The sequence below is a fragment of the Desmodus rotundus genome, chromosome 2 (genome assembly GCF_022682495.2).
Source record: "Desmodus rotundus isolate HL8 chromosome 2, HLdesRot8A.1, whole genome shotgun sequence".
In the NCBI taxonomy this organism is placed as follows: Eukaryota; Metazoa; Chordata; class Mammalia; order Chiroptera; family Phyllostomidae; genus Desmodus; species Desmodus rotundus.
This window is the reverse complement of record NC_071388.1, coordinates 52,156,507-52,178,961: the sequence shown is the minus strand read 5'-3', so window position 1 is coordinate 52,178,961 and position 22,455 is coordinate 52,156,507. Positions and strand designations below refer to the sequence as shown.

Below are 22,455 nucleotides of genomic sequence, written 5' to 3'. Positions count from 1 at the left end.
TAAAATTCTTTTCCTGTAATTAAAGGAAAACCTTGATTTCACAAAGCTGGAATTATTCTTAGAAACACAAATCCCCTGTAAATCTTCACTCAGCAATCCCACCGCAAGAAATCGTTGGTGAAGATCTTTTCGGAGAGACACCAGCGAAGAAACGCCCTTTTCAGAAGGTGACATGAGGGGGTGGGATGTATGAGTCTGGTCTGTCTTCACGGTTCGACAGAGTTATCGACGACTCGCTCACAAATCGCGGCCTGGCTGAATCCGCATTTCTAAGTCCCCGCACAGAAACTCTTTCCGGATTTTCATACACCAGCAACAAAGAGAATAGTCTCCAGACAGATAGATATTCAAGTAAGACTGTAAGACCAGGAGTTGAAATATGATAGAGTTCCTCTTCTATTTTCCCCTTTCTTGCCTTGGACGTGGCTGTTTGAAGGAAACAGAAATAAAGGAGGAACCCCAGGTTTTCCAGCAAGCCTAATACTTTTTATTTAAAAGCAATTAGGGAAAAACACTCCCCAAAGCAAACTATGACCCACCCCACCCCCGACCCCGTGATCGCCTGTGGATCTCAGAGCCGGTCCGCTTGGGCACCAATGCGCGGCGGCGGGGGAATGGGAGTCCCCCATCATCCTTCCCGCAGGCCTGCAGGGAGGACGTGACCGGCCGTGGGTCCCAGGTGCCGGTAGGAGACGCCCACCCGCCCTTGGAGAGGAGGCGGCTCAGGCTCGGGAGCCGCCCCTCCCGTCCTGGAGAACAAACGGGATATTCAGCAGTGGCGAGTGGCTGCCAACTACTCCTTGGGGAAATGAAACTTGGAGTCAGGCTGCACCGCACTCGCCTTTAAAAGCGCCCCCACCCCGCCGGCCGCTCACACGCGGACACCTGGGCTGCGCGCGTTTGTGTGCGCACGCACGCGTGTGTGTGCACGTGTGTGTGTGCGCGTGTGTGCGCGCACTCGCGGGTTAGACCGCGCGCACCAGCGTGTCTCCAGCGTGCGCTGGGCTGTGAGCCTGAGGGCACAGCCGGCGTGCGAAGGGCGAGCCCGGAGTGTGTCCACGGGCCATGGGCGGTGCGGGCGCCTGGGCTGTGCTCGGCCTACTGCTGGCGGCCCAGCTGTCGCGGCAGCAGCCCCCGGACAGGTAATAACGCGCCCGCCGGGCTCCCCTCTTCCTCCCTCGCTCTGTCCCTGCAGCCTCGCGCTCAGCCTCACTCAGTCCGCTCTTGGCGCCTGTGGGCTGTCCCCGGGCCCTTGGACCCCTCGGGGCTATGGGGCTCCCGGCTGCTCCCATCCCTGGCCGCCCGCGGGCCATTCGGCCCGGCCACCACGTGGCGAGGGCGTCATCTGACATACATCCTTCCTTCCCACATGTTGATGCGGGCAGAGGGGAGCGTTAGGGCCCAAATATATGGACTTAGGTTTACTTCTTTTTCTTCCTCTGGAGAAAGACCTAAGCCTAGAGAAAATCTCGAGCAGCGTGGTGCCCAGCGAGCTGCTCCCGGACACTTAACACTTAACTCTTCGCCGGCACCTGGGCCATGGGGACCCACCCATGGCCAACTTTGGCATCTTTTCTATCACCTCCTTTTCCAATGGGAGGCTCTGCTGGTGCCCAGCGATTTTCAGAAAAGGGCAGAAGAATTAGGCATCTCTCCAAATCTGGGAAATTAAAACGTTTTTTATATTGACCAGTTGTTTGGCTGTCTTTAAACCGTGTACTTCACACAGCCTAGCAGTCTTCTTTTCTCTCACTAGTTCAATTTTCCGTTTACTGTTTTCCTATCAGATTTAACCACTACGTTGGGGACGACTTGGTTACAGATGGTTGGCTGGCTGGCTGGCTGGCTGGCAGAACGATTGATCTTGTGTTGTTATGAGACAGGTGGCAGCTGGGCGAAAGTTTACCAGGCTGTAATTGAAGTATTCCAAGGGCTACTGAGCTTTCAGTTCCCTTATATGGTGCAGGCATTTATTAATCAGTATTAATTCATCCGTATTAATAGACTACACCTTTCTGAAGTTGACATGTTTCAAATTGTTTCCCTTTTATTTCCCAGACCTGTTTTCACATGTGGTGGCGTTTTTACTGGAGAGTCTGGATTTATTGGCAGCGAAGGTTTTCCTGGAGTGTACCCTCCAAATAGCAAATGCACTTGGAAAATCACAGTAAGCATATTTTAAAAGAATATTCTCCTCACAGTGGGTATTAGAAACAACTGAAGACTGCCGCTTTTTTCCTCTGAGACCAAGATCTGGGGGAGAGGCAAGTGCCTGATAGTGAGATGTTGGATTCACCTCAACTATTTTGGAGATTTTTATTAATAGAACAAGTGGTATCCTGCATTAGCGGTTAGAAAGGGCGCAAGACAGAACTTGAAGGAATAAATTCTTACAGCAGATGTGTTTCTTAAACAAAACCCAGCCTGACTCAATTGAGCTTCATGGATTAAAAATTAAAGCTATTTTCAGGCGCAGGTCTGTAGTAAGAACTCTTAGCAGCCATTTGCTGCCTGTGCCTTGCATACGTGTCTCCCCGTGGGGAGCAGAAGGTCAAAGGCAGTGCTTGTCTCTGACTGCTGTACCCGCCTCCAGAGAAAGGGGAGGGGGAGTGGGGAGAAAAAGAAAAAGTCCCGGTTGATATCCCTGCCGCGAAACCATCACTGAAGACAATTTAAGAACAGGAACAGATTTCTCTTATATGTGGAATCTAAAGAACAAACAGAACAGAAACAGACCCATATAGATAGAGAAACCAGACTGAGGGTTGCCAGAGGGGAGGGGAGTCGGGTAACTGGGTGAAAACGTGAAGGGATTAGAAGCGCAAACTGGTAGTTACAGAACAGTCACAGGGGTAGAAAGTACAGCACAGGGAATATAGTCAATAGTGTTGTAATAACTGTGTGTGGTGCCAGGTGGGCCCTGGAAATATCGGGCGAATACTTTGTGAAGTATATGATTGTATTGCATTGATGCCCTCCTGTCAAACATCAACTATCTGATTAACTGGCACAGATTTCATTATGTCATTGCAACACATGGGACCCAGAGAGCGTAAGTCATAGACAACAGCTCCGAAATATTGATACTGGCATAAATGTGAAGGAAGGCTCTGAAACAAACATAAAAACAGCCTGGTTTTCATATCATAGTGTGTTTCAATTGGAATTAAATGGCTGTAAGGTAAAAATGATCCAAGAAACTTAATGACTGAGAGGCATCACATGTCTAACAAGGAGGGATTCACAGCTGGCTGTTTGTTGGGGTATTATGGGACATTGCTGGTGTGGCATCAAACTTTGATTGGGGCTGGGGGGTGTCCAGTGAAGGTTTTTCTCGGGAAAGCAGTGTTGTGCATCAGGAGAGGCCTGGCTGCCTCACCTTTCATGTGGGGGCAGAGGCAGTACGATGGATGCGGCGCTTGGATGCCATGTAAGTCATGGGGCTTAGCAGTCAGATGTCCCCAGACTCAAATTCTCGTCCTGTCACTCAAACTGTGTGACCAGAATTTATCTTTTTTTAAAACTCAGCATTGTTGTGAAAATGAAATGAGATAATACAGGTAAAGCCCTTTGGCAGTGCCTGGGATATAATAAGTGCTCAATAAATGTTAGCCATTACTGTCTGAATTTTGATTATCCTCAGTATTGCTGCTATTGAGTTGTCCTGTCTTCTGCCCCAGTATGGCAGATCACTGTCACCCCCTCACCACAGCGGGCTTGGCACCAGCTCAAAACAATGCAGACCTTTAGGGAACCGTCTCTGTTGTCATCTGTATCTTAATGACCTTATTCTGTGCTTGGGTTCTCCTATAATCTTACAGGAGCAGTTCTGTGTGAGTTCGGGCCACGGTACCTTCCAGTAACAGAGACCTAAAATAGCGACAGCTCAAACAGAGGTTTGGTTCTCTTACGTAAAGAGACTGGAGGTAGGCAACCCACGAGTGGTGTGGCAGCTTCCCAGTCATCAGGCACCCAGGATCTTTCTCTCTTCCTGCTCTGCCTGCCACCGCCTGGTCCAAGATTACTGCCCAAGTTCCAGCCATCGTGTTCATGTTCCAGCCCACTAACAGGAGAGAAGGGCATACCTCCTCCCTTTAAGGGCATTGTGCAGAGTTACATGCAACTTGCTGCTTACATTTCATTGGTTGGTCACTTACATGGCCACTTCTAGCAGCAAGGGAGCTGAGAAATTCAGGTCTGCTTTCACTGTGGAAAGAAAGAGAAACAGGTAGATGACATATTATTTATGGTGTGAAATTGAGAAACAAATGCCAGCCTTTTTTGGAAAAAAAAATGTCTTTTGAAAACAGTTAATGCAGAAGAAATGGCTGTACAATTTGTTTTTCTAGTTAAAAGCTTTGTAGTTTTAACTCTTAGATGGTTGAGTTTATTCTGTTTCAAGGAGCTGCCTCTTTTATGTTTGCATGTGAGTAACTACCAAGAACTTCCAGAGGAGCCCAGCACTTTCTCTTGGGTTTAATTACAGCCTCAGTAGAATGCTCACAAGGCCGTGGGTGCTCTCAAGGCCTCAGTGTAAATACATCTTTATGTGTTTCACAAGGAATAGCACTAATCTGTAAACATCTCATGGTCCTCTGGTTCGCCAGGGCAGCAGAGGGGAGCTCCCCAGCCCTGCAGCCCGCAGGGGCGATGCAAGGATGAGCACTGTGGTAGGGCCAAGCTGGTGGCCCTGAGATCTTCACTCCGTCAGCACCGTGTGTGGAGTGCTGGGCACTGCCGAGGTTACCGTCTCGCCCTCATGCTGCTCATTTGGGGAGACAGGCAGTGATGTTTAAAAAAAAAAACTAAACAAGAAAATCAAGTGTTGGTAAATGCATTGTAAAAATAGAATAGATATTGCTCCACAGCCATTAGGAAGGCTATTATGAAAAACAAAAACAAAAAGAGAAAATAAGTTTGGGCAAAGATGTGGAGAAATTGGAACCTTTGTGCATTGCTGGTGTAACTGCGAAAACAGTAGGGGGATTTCTCAAGAAATTAAACATAGAATTATCATATTATTTAGCAATTCCGCTTCTGGGTGTATTTCCCCAAGAAGGGAAAGCAAGGATATCTGTGTGTCCATGTTCATAACACCATTATTCGCAATAGCTAAGAGGTGGGAGCAGTCCAAGTATTTGTCCGCAGGTGAAGGGATAAACAAAATATGGTACAGATGTACAAAGAACATCATTCAGCCTTAAACAGTAAGAAAATCCTGACACCCGCTACCACACGGATGAAGGCATTATGCTCAGTGAAATAAGCCGGTCACGAAACAGTACATATTGCAGGATTCCACCTATAGGGAGCACCTAGGGCCGTCAGATGGTAAAGACGAAGTAGAACGGCGGTGCCAGGGGCTCGGGGAGGGAGCACGGGGATTGGTGTTTGGTGGGGACAGCGTTTCGGTTTGAAAAACGAAACAGTTCTGGAGTAGGTGGTGGTGCTGGTGGCACAGCAGTATGAATGGACTCATGTCACTGAGTATACACTTAAAAGTGGTTAGAATGGTAAGTTTTATGTATATTTTATCACCATAAAATATATTAAAAATAAAGTGCTGGGACGTTTTACAATTCCTTTTACATGAAATGCTCAGGAAATGAAAATCTGTAGAAACATAAAAGTAGATTAGTGGTTGCCTAGTACAGGGGAGAATTATGGGATTAACAGTAAATGGTCAGGAAGGATCGTACTGAGAGGATGGAAATGTTTCAAAATTGACTTACAGTGATCGTTGTGCAACTTGACATATAGAAGTCATTCAATGGCGCACTTGAAGTGGGTTTCATAGGTGGTAAAGTGCGCCGTAGGAGAGTCGCAAACACACGTCCACCACAGAGCGGTGGCACAGAGACTGGCTGTGGTGCTGGTTTAGATGCCTTTGTCTCAGGAGGCCGCTCTGAGGAGGTGACGTTGACGTGGAGGCCTAAGTGATGAGGAGCTCATCATGTGAAAGTCTGGGGGGGAGCTGGTCCCTCTTTAGGCCGAGAGACCAGCACGTGCAAAGGTCCTGAGGTGTGAAGAGGCTTGATTTGTCTAAAGAACAGCCAGGTCAGTGTGGCTGGAACAGAATGAACAGGGGGGGACAGTGGGAGGAGAATTTAAAAAGTTGAGCAGAGACCTGCAGGCCATGTTGAGGAGGAGTTTGAATTTTATTTTGAGTAGGAATACGCTGGAGAATCTTAAACAGAGGAATAAGATCACAGGATGTGCCCCTTGTCCGAGTGGCATATATTCCAAGGCCCCCAGTGGATGCCTGAGACTGAGGATAGTAGTGAACCCTATAAATACTACTTTTTCCTGTACATGCAAAGTCTGTCCAGAAAAAGTCCAGTCATTGTTAACATAACGAAAATGGTTCATGTAATATTGATGTAACCTGGCAGCCAAGGAGAGTGGACTGGAATGTGCATATGTGAACAATGACGACTTCACTGTACTAGTCAGTGGGGGTGGCAGATGCTATTTAGTGAGCATGTGTACTGTGTGGTCGTCACATTCAAAATGACTGAGTAAGTAGAGCAACAAATCTGCATCAGATTTTGCATTAAGCTTGAACATTCCTCTGTGGAAGCTATTCAGATGATTCAGAAGGCCACAGCTATGGGCAGCTGGTGATTGGCAGCATTATCTCAACAACATGCCCACTCACGCATAATGTCTTTTACAGAGTTTTTTTGTGAAACGTCAAATCACCCAGATGACTCATCCCCCCTTACAGCCCAGATTTGGCACCCTGTGACTTCTGGCTTTTCCCAAAACTAAAGTCACTTTTGAAAGGGAAGAGATTTCAGACTGTCAATGAGACTCAGGAAAATACAACGACGCAGCTGATGGTGACTGTGAGAATTGTGTGAGGTCCCAAGGTGCCTACTTAGAAAGGGACTGAGGCATCATTGTCCTATGTACATTGTATCTTGTATCTTGAATGTTCCTCTATAAATATTTCTATTTTTCATATTACATGGCTGGATACCTTCAGGACAGACCTTGTACATACATACCTGTGATAAAGTTTAACTTATAAATTAGGCACAGTGAGAGATTAACAAGAATAACTAATAGTAAAATAGAACAATTATAGCAATATATTCTATTAAAAGTTACGTGAATGTGGTCCCTCTCAGAATATTTTATTGTATTGTATGTACAGTGTGGTTATGCTGGACAAAGGGATGATTCACATCCTGGGTGAGATGGAGTGAGATTTTATCATGCTACTCAGACAGATGAGCAATTTAGACTTATGAATTGTTTATTTCTAGAATTTTCCATTTAATACTTCCAGACCGCAGTTGACCACAAGTAACAGAAGCCATGGAAAGTGAAATCATGAATGGGGGTGGTGGTGACTACTCTATCTGATTTTGAAAGATGATTCTGGCTGCTGTGTGGAGGGTGAATCATAGGGAGTTAAGAATGGAATCCGGGAGACCAACTGGGAAGCCAGCGTGTCATTGAGGAGGAAGAAGGTGGTGGAGTGGACAAGGGTGGCAACAGAGGAAATGAACAGACACGGCATCTTCTGCCTGCCGCAGTTGGCTCAGCAGCTCTGGATGCAGTTAGCCGCACCGTGGGCCTGGCTCTGGACACCCGCTTGCAGCTGCTCCACCCAGAGCTGTGCTGTGGTTTGTCCTCATCCAAGGCTGTCACTTGAAGGCATTCTCATTCACCTGCCTCCCATTTGGTTCTTCCAGAGTGGAAGTGAATTCCAGCAAGGTGACTTTCACCACCAGATATTTTTTGTTAAACTCTTATCAGTGAGGGACCGGGGAAAGTCTGATTTTGACATGGGTGTGCTTTGAGGAAGGTCAATAGTAGTTGTCACATCCAACTTACCTTTGTTTTATGTATGTTTACCATACATAAAACTTACCATTCTAACCACTTTTTCAGCCAGTGGTGTTGGACTTTCTGGTATAGAAGTATAGCACAGAGACTGGAAATTTAGATTCGTCCTTAGTTTATAGTACTTCAAATTTTTCATAGTGGTTTCTTGGACTGCAGTACTGTCTAATACACTATCTAAAATGACTATTTGCATTTAAATTAATTAAAGTAAAAATTAAAAATTCCATTCCTCAGTCACACTAGCCACATTTCAAGTACTCAGTAGCTGCACGTGGGAATGGATACCATATTAGACAGTATATAATGTGAATATTTCCATCACCACAAAAATGTCCTTTCCACAGTGCTATTCTAGAGCATTTCTGAGGTTAGTTTTCACTCGTGGAAAGATATGTTGAGGGCGAAGAGGTTCGGTGATGTTTAGTTGTACTTCTGCTTGGCAAGTGGGGACGCTGGTACGTCTGTGTAGTTGTTGAAACCATGACTGGAATCCGGCTTCTTGACTCAGCTTTATTTTTCTGGCTACCAAGTCTTTTTTTTTTTTTTAATCTTCACCTGAGAATATATATGTTCATTGATTTTAGAGAGAGAGGAAGGGAGAGAGAGAGAAAGAGACATCGATGTGAGAGAGAAACATTGATTGGTTACATCCCGTAAACGCCCCTCCCAGGCATTGAACCTGCAGCTCAGGTATGAGTCCTGCCTGGGAATCCAACCTGCAGCCTTTCTGTGCACAGATTGACACTCCAGCCGACTGAGCCACCCGGCCAGGGCAGGCTACCAATTTTTGGTGACCTCATACAGTTCTAGGTTTTATTCATTAATTTTGCTGTTTATGTCCTCAAAAATCAGATTAAATCAGGTAATTTGAAGGTTAAGAAATCATCAAATATTTTGCAATCCGTGATGAAGTTGAGGGTTTCTTAGTTCCCTGCTGATTGTTGGGATTGTAACCTAAGGGCTTCTGTATAAAATACCTAGTCTACCACTGTAAGCAGCAGTTAGGTATGATTTGACAGCAAAGATACGTATAATCCTTTAAAAAATGGTGTCTGGTCTTCTTCTAAGAAGCTCGTGAGGACAATAGGACTGCGCTGAGGGAAAAGTCACCCCAGTTTTTAGGATGAGACCGGTAACAACCAATACCCAGCCCTGCAACAAGAAACGAGCTCCCAAGTACCAGCATAGGAACATCTGGACCGCTCTGACAGCGGCCCTCCTGCTGGGTGTGCACGTGCAAAGGGGCAGAACTGTGTGTGCCACATGCAGAAGACAGTAAGCGGTCTGAGGTCCCTAGAGGAAGTCAGGGAGGATGGGTCATTGTCAATAAGAACACAGTGATGCAGGCCACTGCTCCACAGGCAAAGCCCATTTACAGAGAGCCCACCAGGCACTGTGTTAGGTGCTGGAGACACACAGATGAATATGAAGGCTCTGTGATCTTGGGGGGCTGCCTGTGACGATGTGTTCCGCAGGCCCAGAGTGGGAAGTGAGAGAAAGCCCCACAGGCTTGCCTTCTTGGCTGCATAGGCACCCAGCAGCAAGATCACCATTCTGTGTAGAGGTCAAGGAAATTGCCACAGTCACGTGGCCATCCACCAGAAGAATGGAAGTTCATCTCGCCACCTCAAAGCTCAAAAATTTTCTAAAGTTATCCATTTCCAATCAAATCAAGTCAAAACTCCTCTGCTATAAGTTTTAATATTCTCTGCAACATGGCCCCATCCAACCTGCTTGACCTCATTTCCCTACACGGGTACTTAGCTACACAGCTCCTCATTGTGCTCAGAACAATACTGACTACGTAGTACATGTTCAATAAATGCACAGTTATTGATAGTTTTTAAGGATAAAAACAAGCTATTCCCATAGACCCTCAATAAGATAAGCATTTTGAAGCTATTATAAAAATATATGACAATTGAAAGTTGAACTTTGAGTAAATATTTGACATTAAGAGATTATTGTTACTAGTTTTAGGTGTGATAATGATATTGTATTTATGTTTTTTTAATTTTTTTATTGATGCTCAATTACAGTTGTCCCCATTTTTCCCCCATTACTCTCCCCAGCCCTGCCCCTTATCCCCCACAGTCAATCCTCCCCCTGACTGTTGGCCTTATCCATGGGTCCTTTATACATGTTCCTTGACTTGACCCTGTCCCTTCTTTCTCCTGTTAAAATATCCTTGTGTTTTGGACTGAATTGTGTCCCTGCAAAATCCATATGTTGAAGCTCTAACATCCATGAGACTATGTGTGGAGCAGGGCCTTCATGGAGGTAATTAAGATTAAATGAGGTCATGAGGTTGGTGGGACTGTTGTTCTTAGAAGACGAGGAAGAGACACAAGGCGGGCAGGGGTGCAGAAGAAAGGCCACATGAGGATGCAATGAGAAGGCAGCCGTCTGCAAGTCAGGAAGAAAGGTCTCGTTGGAAATCAACCCTGATGGCATCTTGATCCTGGACTGCCAGCCTCCAGAATTATATGCCAATAATTTCTGTTGTTTAAAAAAAATCACCATTCTGTTAATGATTCCATTACAAATTCATTGCAAACTTGGCAAATGCCCAAAACTTCTATTCCTTGGTCTTTTCATCCATAGTTTGTGCATTTATAATCCTATAGTAGAATTAGAGGTTCATGTTGATGATTAGACACAACTTTTTAAAAAAGAAAAATAGTTCTTGGTAGCAAAATAATACCTTGTGAAAGCAGCTCTATTCAGAGTTTGACTTGGGCTACAAACGGTGTGGCCTACTGAGTGGGACCAGCTGAACCTCTGTTTATAACAACTATGCAAATTAGAGGAGACTCGAAGCAGAGAACCCCTGTAAACTCCCCTCTAATAGGTATGTAAGATCTGTTCTTTAAAATTGGCTCCAGAAGTTAAAACTAAGTATCACATCTGAATATGTTAGGTGACTGCTGTTATTATCCAGCAGAAATAGCAATTAGTATGCAAAGGTTGATGAAAAGGATTCTGTTCTTAGATTTAAAGCTCGGCATAATTTCCAAAACAGTTTTAAAATGAGATAATCCAGGTATCTGGTCCTATTGTTAGAAATCGTTATTGAAATTACAAGGTATTTATTATTATATCTCTTTATTTCAAAAAAAATTTTAGGTACAGAAATTAGCCAATTACTGAAGAGTTCATTTATTATTTTCAGCATAAATTGGGCTTGGGGGAAAATCAGCAAGCATTTGAGCAGTTTAAAATTTGATACTTATTGAGGTCCTTGAACTCTGCAGTAAATAATGTGGAAGGACCGGAAAGTCAAGACCTTTGCATTAATTTCAGGAGGATTTTAACAATGAATAGAAACAGTCACATTTAAGCTCCAAGTATGTGGCAAATTTTTCATGATCAGCTAATTGATGCAGAAGGGAAAAAGCATGAACTGTCACATGTAGAAGTTCGGATTCCCCAGGGAGCATGTGTGCTATCATTTTGATAACCACCTATTTTTTTTCTATTCAGCTGGAATCAAATATACCAGTTATTATATAGCACATGGACCTAAAATGATAATGTGTATGATTTTCAGCATTCCTTCTGTCAACCGATGGTTTTGGTGCCAACTCAATGCCAACGATAATTCCCCATTTGGGGTGTGAAGACAGAAACTCTACTCGGTGCCAAGCAGCTCAGTTGTGATCCAGCATGGCTGTGAAGAGAGCATGGCTGTGAGGTGGCTCTGGGGCCAGGACCCCCCTGGGCTAGACAGCTCTGCTCGCCTCCTCACTGGTTTTCTTTGCTCTGTGCCAGTCCGCTGTGCTTTTCCCTCTGTTCTGCTCCGGTGTTCAATCTCCAGTGTTTCAGCTCCTGCTGGGGAAACAGTTTCCAGTGGAAAGGGAAAATGCTCTTTCAGAGCCAGGGGGAGCTGACTTATACAGACAGAAGTTCCCTCCCCTGATCCCTGATTGGTCTGTCATCATGTAAATGTGGACTCCAAATTCTTGCAGTTAGATTGTTCCAAAAGTCACTGCCCTGATTGGTCAGAATGGAGCTGCTCTGGTTGGTGGGTGAAGAAGCTGATGGGGAGGTAGCTGCACAGCTCTGATTGGATGGGAGTCCCAGTCCTGTTGGTTGAAATAGGATTCCAGGGACTTCTTCATAAGGGCTGGCTCAGGTGGTGGCAGTTGGCATGAGAGGTCTCTGTGTAGAAATGGCTGCTAGGTTCTATTTTTTTATGTCGTTTTGTTTTGAGCCCAGTTAGCCACTGGGAGCCCTCTTTCGTAGGTATCTTCTTTCTCAGGTTCCACACTTCAAATATATTGTATCATGTCATTTGCATCCAATGCTGTGAAATCAGTGGGACATATATTAATATGCCTATTTCACAGGTGGGGAAACTAAGGTCTAAAGAACTTGTATCTTGCTTATTATGGTCATGCTTGCAAATGGTATGAAAAGATTAGCACAAAATTTCTGGCTAAGTGATGTAAGTGCACTATTATGCACTTATTTAGCATATAAATATACATTCACTCAACACTTATTGAGTGCCTACTATGTACTAAGCATTGGGTTGGGCCCAAGGGGCTAACATGACAAGGCATAGTTCTGACCTCAGGGAGTGTATAACCTGGTAAGGGGTAAACAAGAAAATCAGTACTAGTTATGTGTGCAAATAATTATCATGCTCACTGTAAGTAGTTTTAAGTATTGAAAAATTGAAATTTAAATTACTAAAAGTCTTAGATTGTTTAAGATGAACATATTTATTGCCTCATGCACATAGTAAAAGATACTATGACCCATTTTACATCTACACTATTCTAAGACTTGAGAAATTGTTTCTCTGTCCTTTGATTGATTCCACAGAGCTATTTACTATACATTCCTTGATATTTCCAAATATGCTTAATAAAAAAATATGTACCATTGCCTTGGGAGTAATTTTGTTACTAATGTATGCTAAAGCCATCATACTGAATCCATGTTCCAAAAAGCCTGGCTAAATTTAAATGATATTCATATTTAGTTTAAAGAAATGATAAAATATGATGAAATCTATGTCTTCACTATAACCTTCATGTGGCTTCATGAGAAGAAATTCCTCAATGGTGGGGCATGGGGTTGTGTGAAAATTGAAACATATAGTGATGTTCTAGTAGATCAGTACAAGGTGTATAATTTGAGAAAACAAATAGTGAATTTAGACAGGAAGTCAATATTTAAGTCAATTATACCTAAGGGCCTAGCACGGGGTTCTGTGACTATTATTTGCCTGACATAACCACAGCATGAGATACAGGGGAATGGAAATTTGGCCTAAACACTGATTTCCTGGCTTTAAACTACCTGCAGGATTTGCAATTATAGAGACTTAAGTTACAATTTAGCTACGGGGTTTTAAGAAAATGTACGTGTCATTGTTGGACTGGGCTCGGTTAGGTCAGTTGCCTGAATCATCATTGAACGCGGTGCTTGAGTTCATACAATTTACATCTGATTCTTTAGTGACGGTGAATGTGATTAACAGAGAAGGTCTGCGTGATGAGGACGAGAACACTAGCTGGGTTTTTTGGTTCATCTTTTCATTAACAGAGTATAATTCAGGGACTTTGTGATTCTTATGACACTGCAACTGTCCCGTTAGGTTTCAGTTGATAAGAGACTGGAAGAATTGAACCATTTTCCTTGCTGCCTTAAACCCTTCTGGGAAGCAGGGAGACCATAAATCCTAAATAAATAAGCAAATAGGTGACATTTTCCCACTGCGGCCTCAATCCAGTTTTTTCTAAATTTGTTAATTTTCTCCTTGCTTTAAAAGGCTTCTGCTGCTTGTTTTTGTTTTGTTTTTCTTTGCTTTTTCACATGGAAATCAAGTATGTTTTTATTGATTGAAAACCTGATGTCTTATAAATGTGCTTATTTGTACTGCTTGTATTTTTAGTGCTTTGCTCAGGCAGAAGCCTTAATGAGTAGAGAAGAAAATGAGAAAACATGAAAGTGGAATCTTCCTTGGGTACTTTTTTTTTTCTGAAAGAGAGTCTCTTTCATATATTAATGACCAAAAAGTCATTCTTTCCTGAAACATGACTACAATAATGGAGCACAAGGAGGACACATTTAAAAGTCCTCTATTACATAAATTCAAAAGTCACTTAACAGGATTTAAAGAATGTATTATTAAAAAGACTGATTTTTACTTTCACATCCCTTGCCCATTCAAGTTATGATGTGAAATTATGGGCAAACTTGAATTATTCCATGAATTTGCAGATTCTTCTTTAAAAAAAAATCAGCTGCTGACAGTGAAAAAAGAGAGTGGTCTCATGGGTTGCTTGCTTTAAGCTGGACACCAGAGAAGCACTCACAGGGCCCCGAACTCTAAGATTTCTCTCCCTTCCTCACCTTGTTCTGCTAAGAATTTTGCCCCATGTTCCTCCCACACTGAAGTTTTATGTCGGGACCATTGGCCCTTGATCCAACAAAGAATGTGATCACTCCCTTCAATGGACACAGTTTCACTCCACCACTACGCAGCGTTATCAACAGTGGCAACAGTGCTTGGGGTACTCTGAAATTTCTTAGGCAAGGAACTTGGGAGAATAGAAGTGTTTTCTTCAGATACATCATTTGTTAGGTGAGAGTCAATGTGGCAAGTCTCTGGAAAACCAATATAAACATCTAAAAATAAATGGAACAGCCACAGAGAAGTGGGGCGTTGGAATTAAAGCCACACAAGCCCTGTTACTAAATATCGCCTCTCTTTCCACTCACCCCCAGGACACCCCCGAGTATGGCGTATAATAAAATAGTGTTTCCCCTCCTGTGGGGAGTAGGCAGAGACCTTTTACTCAGCCGTGGACCAGGCTGGCAAGAAGGGCACAGGGAAGTCACGGTGGCGATTCTATTGCTGCTTAATGTTCCTACAGATGAATTGAGTGGGGTCTGATTGCTAGATACAAACTTTTTCTTTAAGATTTTATTTATTTACTTTTAGAGAGAGGGGAAGGGAGGGAGAAGGAGAGGGAGAGAAACATCAGTGTGTGGTTGCCCCTAGTGCGCCCCCTATTGGGGACCTGGCCCACAACCCAGGTGTGTGCCCTGACTGGGAATCTAACTGGCGGACCCTTTGGTTTGCAGGCTGGCACTCAATGCAGTGAGCCATACCAGCCAGGGCTAGATACAAACTCTAAAAGACCTAGGCTAGAGTTAAACTTTGAAAAAATCATAGTTTATTAATTCATTAAAACTTTGTTTAAAGTACCTACAAGAGACCAGGTGCTGGGTTGGGCACAGTGACTCAGTGATTGGAAAACCATGTCCCTGGGCAGGCTGGAGGAGGCAGGGAGGCTCTCACTAGTCAGAGAGATGGCCCAGAAATGAACAACGGCACAGGGTGGCAGGGTTCACGATGGAGGACTGTACCTGTGGCATTGCTCAGTGACTAGGCCAACAATAGGCATCGGAGACTCTTACAGACATGTTCTAGGAATGCGATGCTGTTTCCAGAACTGTCTGAGTTGGGATCATGGTCAGACCTGCCTTGTAGGGTGATGTGAGGACTGAAGGAGGCAGTAGGTGAAAGGCCCTTGGCACAGAGCTTTGTGCAAGCAAGTACTCAATAAATGGTGCTAGTGATGGTTTTCGCCTCTCCTCCAGGGCTATAATAAGGCATCAAAATGTGCTGTTTGTGTGGAACTTGTCTACATGCCAGCACCTTTCGAGCTGGAGGGTAATCCGTTCAGGGCATGGCTAGTGCCCATTAGAAATGCCCCTTCCCTCTCACTGTGTGCCTTCTTCATTCAGACTATGATTTCATAAGACTGTCCGAAGCAGTGCTTCCAAACCCTCCCTGCCTCTCTATGGGCCATGTCACCTCAACCGGCCACCTCCCATGGAGGCACCAACTGAGTGCCCCTTAACTTTTGAAACAAGTGTGTTTAGAAGCAGGGAAAGGATTGTCAGTTAAAACAGCAAATAATTTTCTGTCTTTAGAGATGGAATTTAATTAATCTGTGTCTTTACTTCATCTCTGAATCCCCAAATCACCAGAATAGTCCCCTCTGGTTACACAAATTAAGTAGTGAATTTATTCATTTATTCCCAACACAGACACTCCATGATACAGAGGGTTAGAGTCTATTAGAGTAGGTTAGAGTTTCTGGAGCCAGACACCCTGGGTTCAATTACCAGCTCCATTCATGTGTTGGTGAATCTCCAAAGTCAACACCCCAATAACTACACCACCTGGTATTCACACCTTTTGTAACCACCAAACATTGAATCTGGGCTGGCCCTGTGGAACGGTTAGAATAGGGCAGAAGTGACAGTACATGAGTTCTGAGGCCAGAACATAAGAAGTTTGAAAGCTTTTGCCTTTGTTTCTTAAAACGTGTACTCTAGGGGAAGCTAGCCGCCATGTGAGAACCACCACGCAGTGTGGAAGGCCACGCTAGTGACGTAGAGAGGCCTGTGGAGAGAGACAGACCCTCAGGAAGTCTCCGGCGGCTCCCGTCTTCCCAGACGAGGAGCTGGGTATGTGAGTGAAGAAGTCATCCTGGAGGACTAGCCCAGTTAAGCCTTCACACCACTTAAGCCCCGCTGATAAACGACACTCAGCAGGGACCCATGAACCCCTATAACCATAAGAAATAAGAGTACGTTGCTGTTTAAATCACTACATTTGGGGGTGGTTTGTTAGGCAGCAATGGATTACCAGAACAATTACTTACTAGCTATATGACCTTGAGTTTGTTAGTTAACCTCTCTGTGCCTCAGTTTCCTCAACTATAAAATATGGGTAATAATTCTCCCTACCTCATAGAATCATTCTGGGCATTAAATTAATTATTACATGTGCAGCATGGAAAACGGTGCCTAGCATATGGTAAATATCTCAACAAATAGTATTATTCATTCATGAAATACTTACTGGATACTGTGTTGATTATGCATCAGGCCCTGTTTTATATTCTAGCAATAGAACAGTGAAGGCCCTAGTGCTGACGGTGTTTACCTTCTAGAGGTGAAGAGAGAAAATACAATACATCACGACAGGTGGGTGGGACATCGGTGCCATGAAGACAATAAAACAATGTGATGTAATAGAGATTGACACCGATGAGGTCGAGTTTGTGCTGGGACGCAGATGATGCCGACATCTCCCCTGCTAATGGCTCTCGGAGAAGTTGGGAGGCCTCCCTGCCCTGCATGCAGATGACTGAGTATGTGGTGTTAAGCAACCTCTCTGAGGCTTCTTGTTCATTATTTGTAAAGTATAAAATATCTTCTGGATGTTCATGAATGGAAAAGCTTTGTTCATGGATTTAGTTCCTGCGGAGAGGGTAGTGGGTTTGGTTTGTACCTTTGCCTACGTATGTTCGATTTGTTTATGTTTTCAGTTTGGGGCTTTGGGGATGTGCACAGGGGAGCACCTGAAGGGCCTGCTTTTGTGAGTGTTGCCTCGGGTCCCAGTGTGATGCAGAGATGGGAGGAAGCTACTTTCATTATCCCCACTCACAACTCTGCAACCATGGGAGGGAGCAGAATCATAGGAGAATCAGGAAATAGCACCCTCGAACAGAGAGAGGCTTCGTCTTCTTGGGCCCAGTCCGGGAATTTGGAGGACACGCCCATCAGTACGCACATTCCATTTATCCATTCATCTGTGTAAGGACACTTGCGTTGTTTCCGCCTTTGGCTCTTGTGACTAATGCTGCTGTAAACATTGGTGTACAAGTGTCTGTCTGAGTCCCTTTCAACTCCTTTGGGTGTGCACCCCAGAGCGGAACTGCTGGATCACAGGGTAATTCTGTGTAGCTTTCTGAGGAGCCACCGAACTGTTTTCCAGGAGTAAGAGAGAAGACAAGGCAAACCCTCTCGGGAGGGACCCAGACTGTTTTGTGGGCCTGCATAGCCATCCCTTGGAGATGCTCCAAAACAACCGGGATTCTAGGGGGGATTCTGGCACAGGCATCAAGCAGCAAGGACCTTAAGTCACTGATCTTTAGTGATTACAACTAAGCATGCCTTGCCTGGGGTCACATGAAGCCAGGCGGTGAGTCCACAAGGTGCACAATATATGTTTTTTTTTATTATTATAGGTGAGAGTTCTTTATTATTATACTTGTGAATCTGTGTTATTATTCCCCGTACATCTTCTCTCCATATTTATTTATCCCTGCAAATCCTAGCTGTGCATAGACAGGGTGGGGGCAGTTGTTTGGATGAAAATCATACAGCAATTAATAAATAATAATACAAGAATATACTCTGTGTTTCGTGTACTCACAGCTACAAATCTACTTTTGCCCCACCCTGTATTGGTTCATTACTCTCTATAAATCTTAGCTATATACGTCTGAAAATAATGAAACTATATTTCTTAAAATGGAAATAAATCATAGAATTATTAAGTCAGGAAAGAATTAGTACGCAGCCTTCCTGTCTACCTCTCCTGCAGTGCAGCGTGGGTGTCCACTCTCTCTGTGCCCCCACAGCATCTGGGGAGTATCTGCATTGCAGCAATGGTCCCTGGTGTTTACTCATGTCTTCTCTACAAAACAGTAAAGCTCTGAGGACAAGGACCTTGTTACAGTTGTCTGTTCTCCAAGGAGCTAACGTAATGTTTGACACATGCAATAGTACTTGAGTGAAGGAAAGAATGAACAAATGAATGAATGAACAAGCTAATGAATGGGGCGTTTACTCCACCACCTACCTCTAGACAGAACCGCACAAAAGCTACAGATCTCTGCAGAAAAAGATCCTTTTATTACCAAGAGCTCTGGAGAAGGAGGCGTGTGCTACAATGTTCTGTGGTCTGTAGAATGATGCAGTTGAAAGAGCTGTGCTCCTCTGTCCCTCCTTCTGCGTCTCTGCTGTTTGCCCCCTGCCCCCGGTTGTGCGTTGTCAGCCACCATGTGCTTGTGGTGGGTGACCACTAGTCAGTGAGCATAACAGCATCAGGGACATGCACACAGCCACTCTCCACTTGGATTCCATGTCAGTGTCTGAGTATTTACTGTCCAGTCTAGGTGAACATTCCAGATGCTTCCTAGAGTGAAACTCTTCTTATGCACTTGACACTGGCATCCCACGACCCCCTGAAGTGGAAAGGCCCTTTGGACTTCTTGTATATGCAGCTGTACAATGCTGCAGTGTTCGTGTTGGCCGTGAAAGCTATTAACTTAGTGAATAGAACTACTTTTCATTGGAACTGGTAAACAGTTAAACAGTGTAAACTAAGAGAGTATAATATATTAGCTAATTAACTTTAGGAAAATATTAATTTTTTTAGAACCAACAAATGCTTATACAAATGTAAATTATATGAGGCTGGATTATAGAGATTAGATCAGATTATTATTCTAACATTTGAAAACTTGTTTGGTGAACTAACAGTATAACATAATATCTTATGAAGTACATTTAAGTTTTAGGTATTTCATTTTATGTAGGCCATAAATCTTTTAGCGAAAACTACATCATTTCGGGGGGAATTCTTCACATTTTCTGAGGAGAAATTCACAGTAAAAAGTCATCCTGTTGATGATGCTGCTTGGCTCTGGCTGGATAGAGATTTCCACACCTTCCCAAGATGCGTATTCGGTGACCGGAGTCGAGCTCCGAGGAAGAGACTGGTCACTTGTGTTGCAGAGCCGTGCGACAAGAAGCAAGGTCTTTCCCAGCAAGATTGTGAGCTGGGGTGAAGACCGAACTGGAGCACCCTCTGTGGATGCATCAGGGAAGCATGCTGGTTGGGAAGTCATGAAATTGTTCAATTGGACTGAGCAACACATGTTTACTGAGCACCTGCCATGTACCAGGACCGTATAGCCCTTGGAATACAGCAGAGAACCACGCAGACAGAGACTCGTGCCCTGCAGGGGCTCTCCATGCCTGATCTATGCTGGGAACAGCAGGAAAGCCTGTAGAGGGAATAGAGTGGGCAGTGGAAGCTGAGGTCAGGCAGGGAAGAGGGGGCGGGTCCAATAAAGCCTTGTACATCAATGTGTGCTATGGGGGAACTGAGACAATGCAAAGAGCAGACGAAAACTTCAAAATGACTCTTATCTTCAGAGAGATAAGAAAAGATAATTGTGCACATAAAATAAAAATGGGATGCTAAAAAACAAAGATAAAAATGTATTTGGAAATTAATGACTTGATGTAGAAATAAATTAATAGAAAGGCTGCAAGATAAACTTGAAGAAAACACTCAGAAAATACAACAGGAGAAGAGATAAAATATCTGAGAGCAAAGATGAGAAAATTCAAGGATAAAGCCAGGAAGTCTTGATCTAATGAGAGTTCTAGGAAAACAGAGAATATGGAAAAAAAATGAATTATCAAAAAAAGTAATACTCAGTACAATCAATGGAAGAAGACAAACACCAAAGTACATCTTTGTTCAAAATCCGACAAGTGTCTGGAGGGAGGAAACCATATGGAAAAGGAAAAGAGCATCAGCCTATAGGAAGCTGGAAGGCCTGCTGGAAGGCCTGTAAAAGTGCGGTGACAGTTACCGTGCAGCTACAATTCTGGGCCCTGCCAAACTGGCAGACAAACGTGAGCGCAGGACGCAAGGCCTTAAACTTTTTATCTCCGTACACCCTTTGTAATAAAACGGCCAAAGGATGAGCTCCAGCAAAATGAGGGAATAAAGCAAGCAAGAAAAAAGACAAAGGAGCCCTGGGGGCAATTCCGGAGCTGATGGAGAAGCAAGTCTCAGCCCACCAGCTGTGCAGCAGCCTGGAGAGTAGCCGGCCCAGGTGGTGGTGGTTCCAGAATGGAACTGATAGCCAGTGCCTGCCTGTTCATTACTGGGAGGGGTGGTAGTGACAGGCACCTGGAAAACTAAGAAAACTTGAAGAAGGCAACTCTTAGCTCTAGGAAAAACAACAAAAAATGCAAAAAAAAAAAAAAAAGTAACAGAGTAGCTCAGCAGAAAGTAATATGTATGTGGTCATAGCAATGCAAACCCCGAATACGGATATAGCCAGAGTTTTGATGAGGACTGGAGGAAATAATAGTAAGCAGAAAGATACAATTTTAGAGGAGTAAATCGAGAAGTAGTGGCACAGCATGTTATTAAGAAACAAGGAGGTAAATTCCAAAGAAAACTGGAAAGAATGGAGCTGGTTACCTCCAAGGAGGGGGTATCAAGGATTGGGAGGAGGAGCAAGGAGAGTTATTTTCAGTTACAGCCTGGTGGTGCTATTTTAGATGATAAACTATGGACGTTGATTTTTGGATATAAGAACTAGGTTTAAAAACAATTTTAGTTCTGCTGCAGAAGCCCAACACTACCACGCAAGCCCTGCTCCTTAAGGGGGCACTGGCCACTCATATTTGCCTTTGCGCTAATTTCAGTGTGTTTGCTACCTTATCGGGATTTCTCCCAGCCCAGAAGGGAAGGGCTCTTTGTTTCATTCCTTAAAAATATGCAGTTTGGTGTTTCTGATCCATTACAGATTTCTCAGATGAAATGACAGATTATGGCCCTGGCTGGTGTAGCTCAGTGGATTGAGAGCGGGCCAGCAAACCAAAAGGTCACTGGTTCGATTCCCAGTCAGGGCACATGCCTTGATTGTGGGCCAGGTCCCCAGCTGGGGGCACGTGAGAGGCAACCACACATTGATGTTTCTCTCCCTCTCTTTCTCCTTCCCATCCCCTCTCTCTAAAAATAAATAAGTAAAAATCTTAAAAAAGAAAAAAAAAGAAATGACAGATTATGAAAGTATTTTCTTGAAAATGTCAATTCAGGTTTTTTCTTAGATCACTGCATAGACATCCACTCTGTCCTGTAAAAGCTTTCCGAAACTCATGCTCACGTGTCAGTAAGAAGAAAACACGGGTGGTGTAGGACAACAAGGGCCCTAGCTATCCCGCCGGCCTTGTGTCTGCTCTCCTCAAGCCTCGCTGTCAGACGACACGTGCATGTGGCTTTTTCCCCGAGAAGCTCCGCCAAGCTTGTTTATGCTTTGCCCTACTAGTTTATGTTGACAATTTCTCAAGAACTGAAAGAGTATCCAAAAATGACTTATGTAGTTTGTCCCATGTTTTAAAGAGGAGAACAGGCTGGCTAGCTTTCATTTCCATGACCTATCTGCAGTCTTCAATCATGGAACACAACTAAGGAACTGAATATCCTTACTTCAAAAAAAGTGTAATCCTGTGTATGCAGATTGAGAGATTATAACAGCTGACTACTCGGGACGGACGTTTTTACTAACTTTTGGTGCCATCTCTCACGTGTCTTAGTGTGGCCCCACCTTGTCTTGGGGGCCAACTGGTCCTGGAGAAGCCCTGTGGTGCTAGAGGTTCTCGTCACACATGTGCGTGGACCACTGAAACTGTAGCACGTGCCTCGGTGAGGCTGCATTTTTTCACTTTTGTGATTGTTCCAAATAGTTGTCGCTCTTGCTGTTCACACAGCCTGAGATTGTGTCTAGTTTTTGGTGGTCATATTACTCTTCTATTTCACATAGAACTTATAAACCCCCCAAACAATGAAGATATCTCCACTGTTGCCTGTCACAGAGCTGCTGGGTAAGGATGACTGGTGACTGTCACTACCCATTTGTTAATCAGAGTAATTCACGCAAAGTGCAAAGCAAAGAACCCCCAAACATC

The 22,455-nt window shown here is 44.1% G+C and overlaps 1 protein-coding gene across 1 annotated transcript in view; it reads left to right on the top strand.

Moving 5' to 3' along the window:
* Positions 1 to 617: 617 nt before the first annotated feature.
* The window catches only part of PCOLCE2 (procollagen C-endopeptidase enhancer 2), a 63,788-nt gene continuing 41,950 nt past the window's right edge, over positions 618 to 22,455 (top strand). Inside the window, exons 1-2 of the mRNA XM_024556293.4 lie at positions 618 to 1,142; positions 2,059 to 2,167. Coding sequence (XP_024412061.2) covers positions 1,066 to 1,142; positions 2,059 to 2,167 — 186 coding nt within the window. The 5' untranslated portion in view covers positions 618 to 1,065. The remainder of the gene's footprint in view (positions 1,143 to 2,058; positions 2,168 to 22,455) is intronic.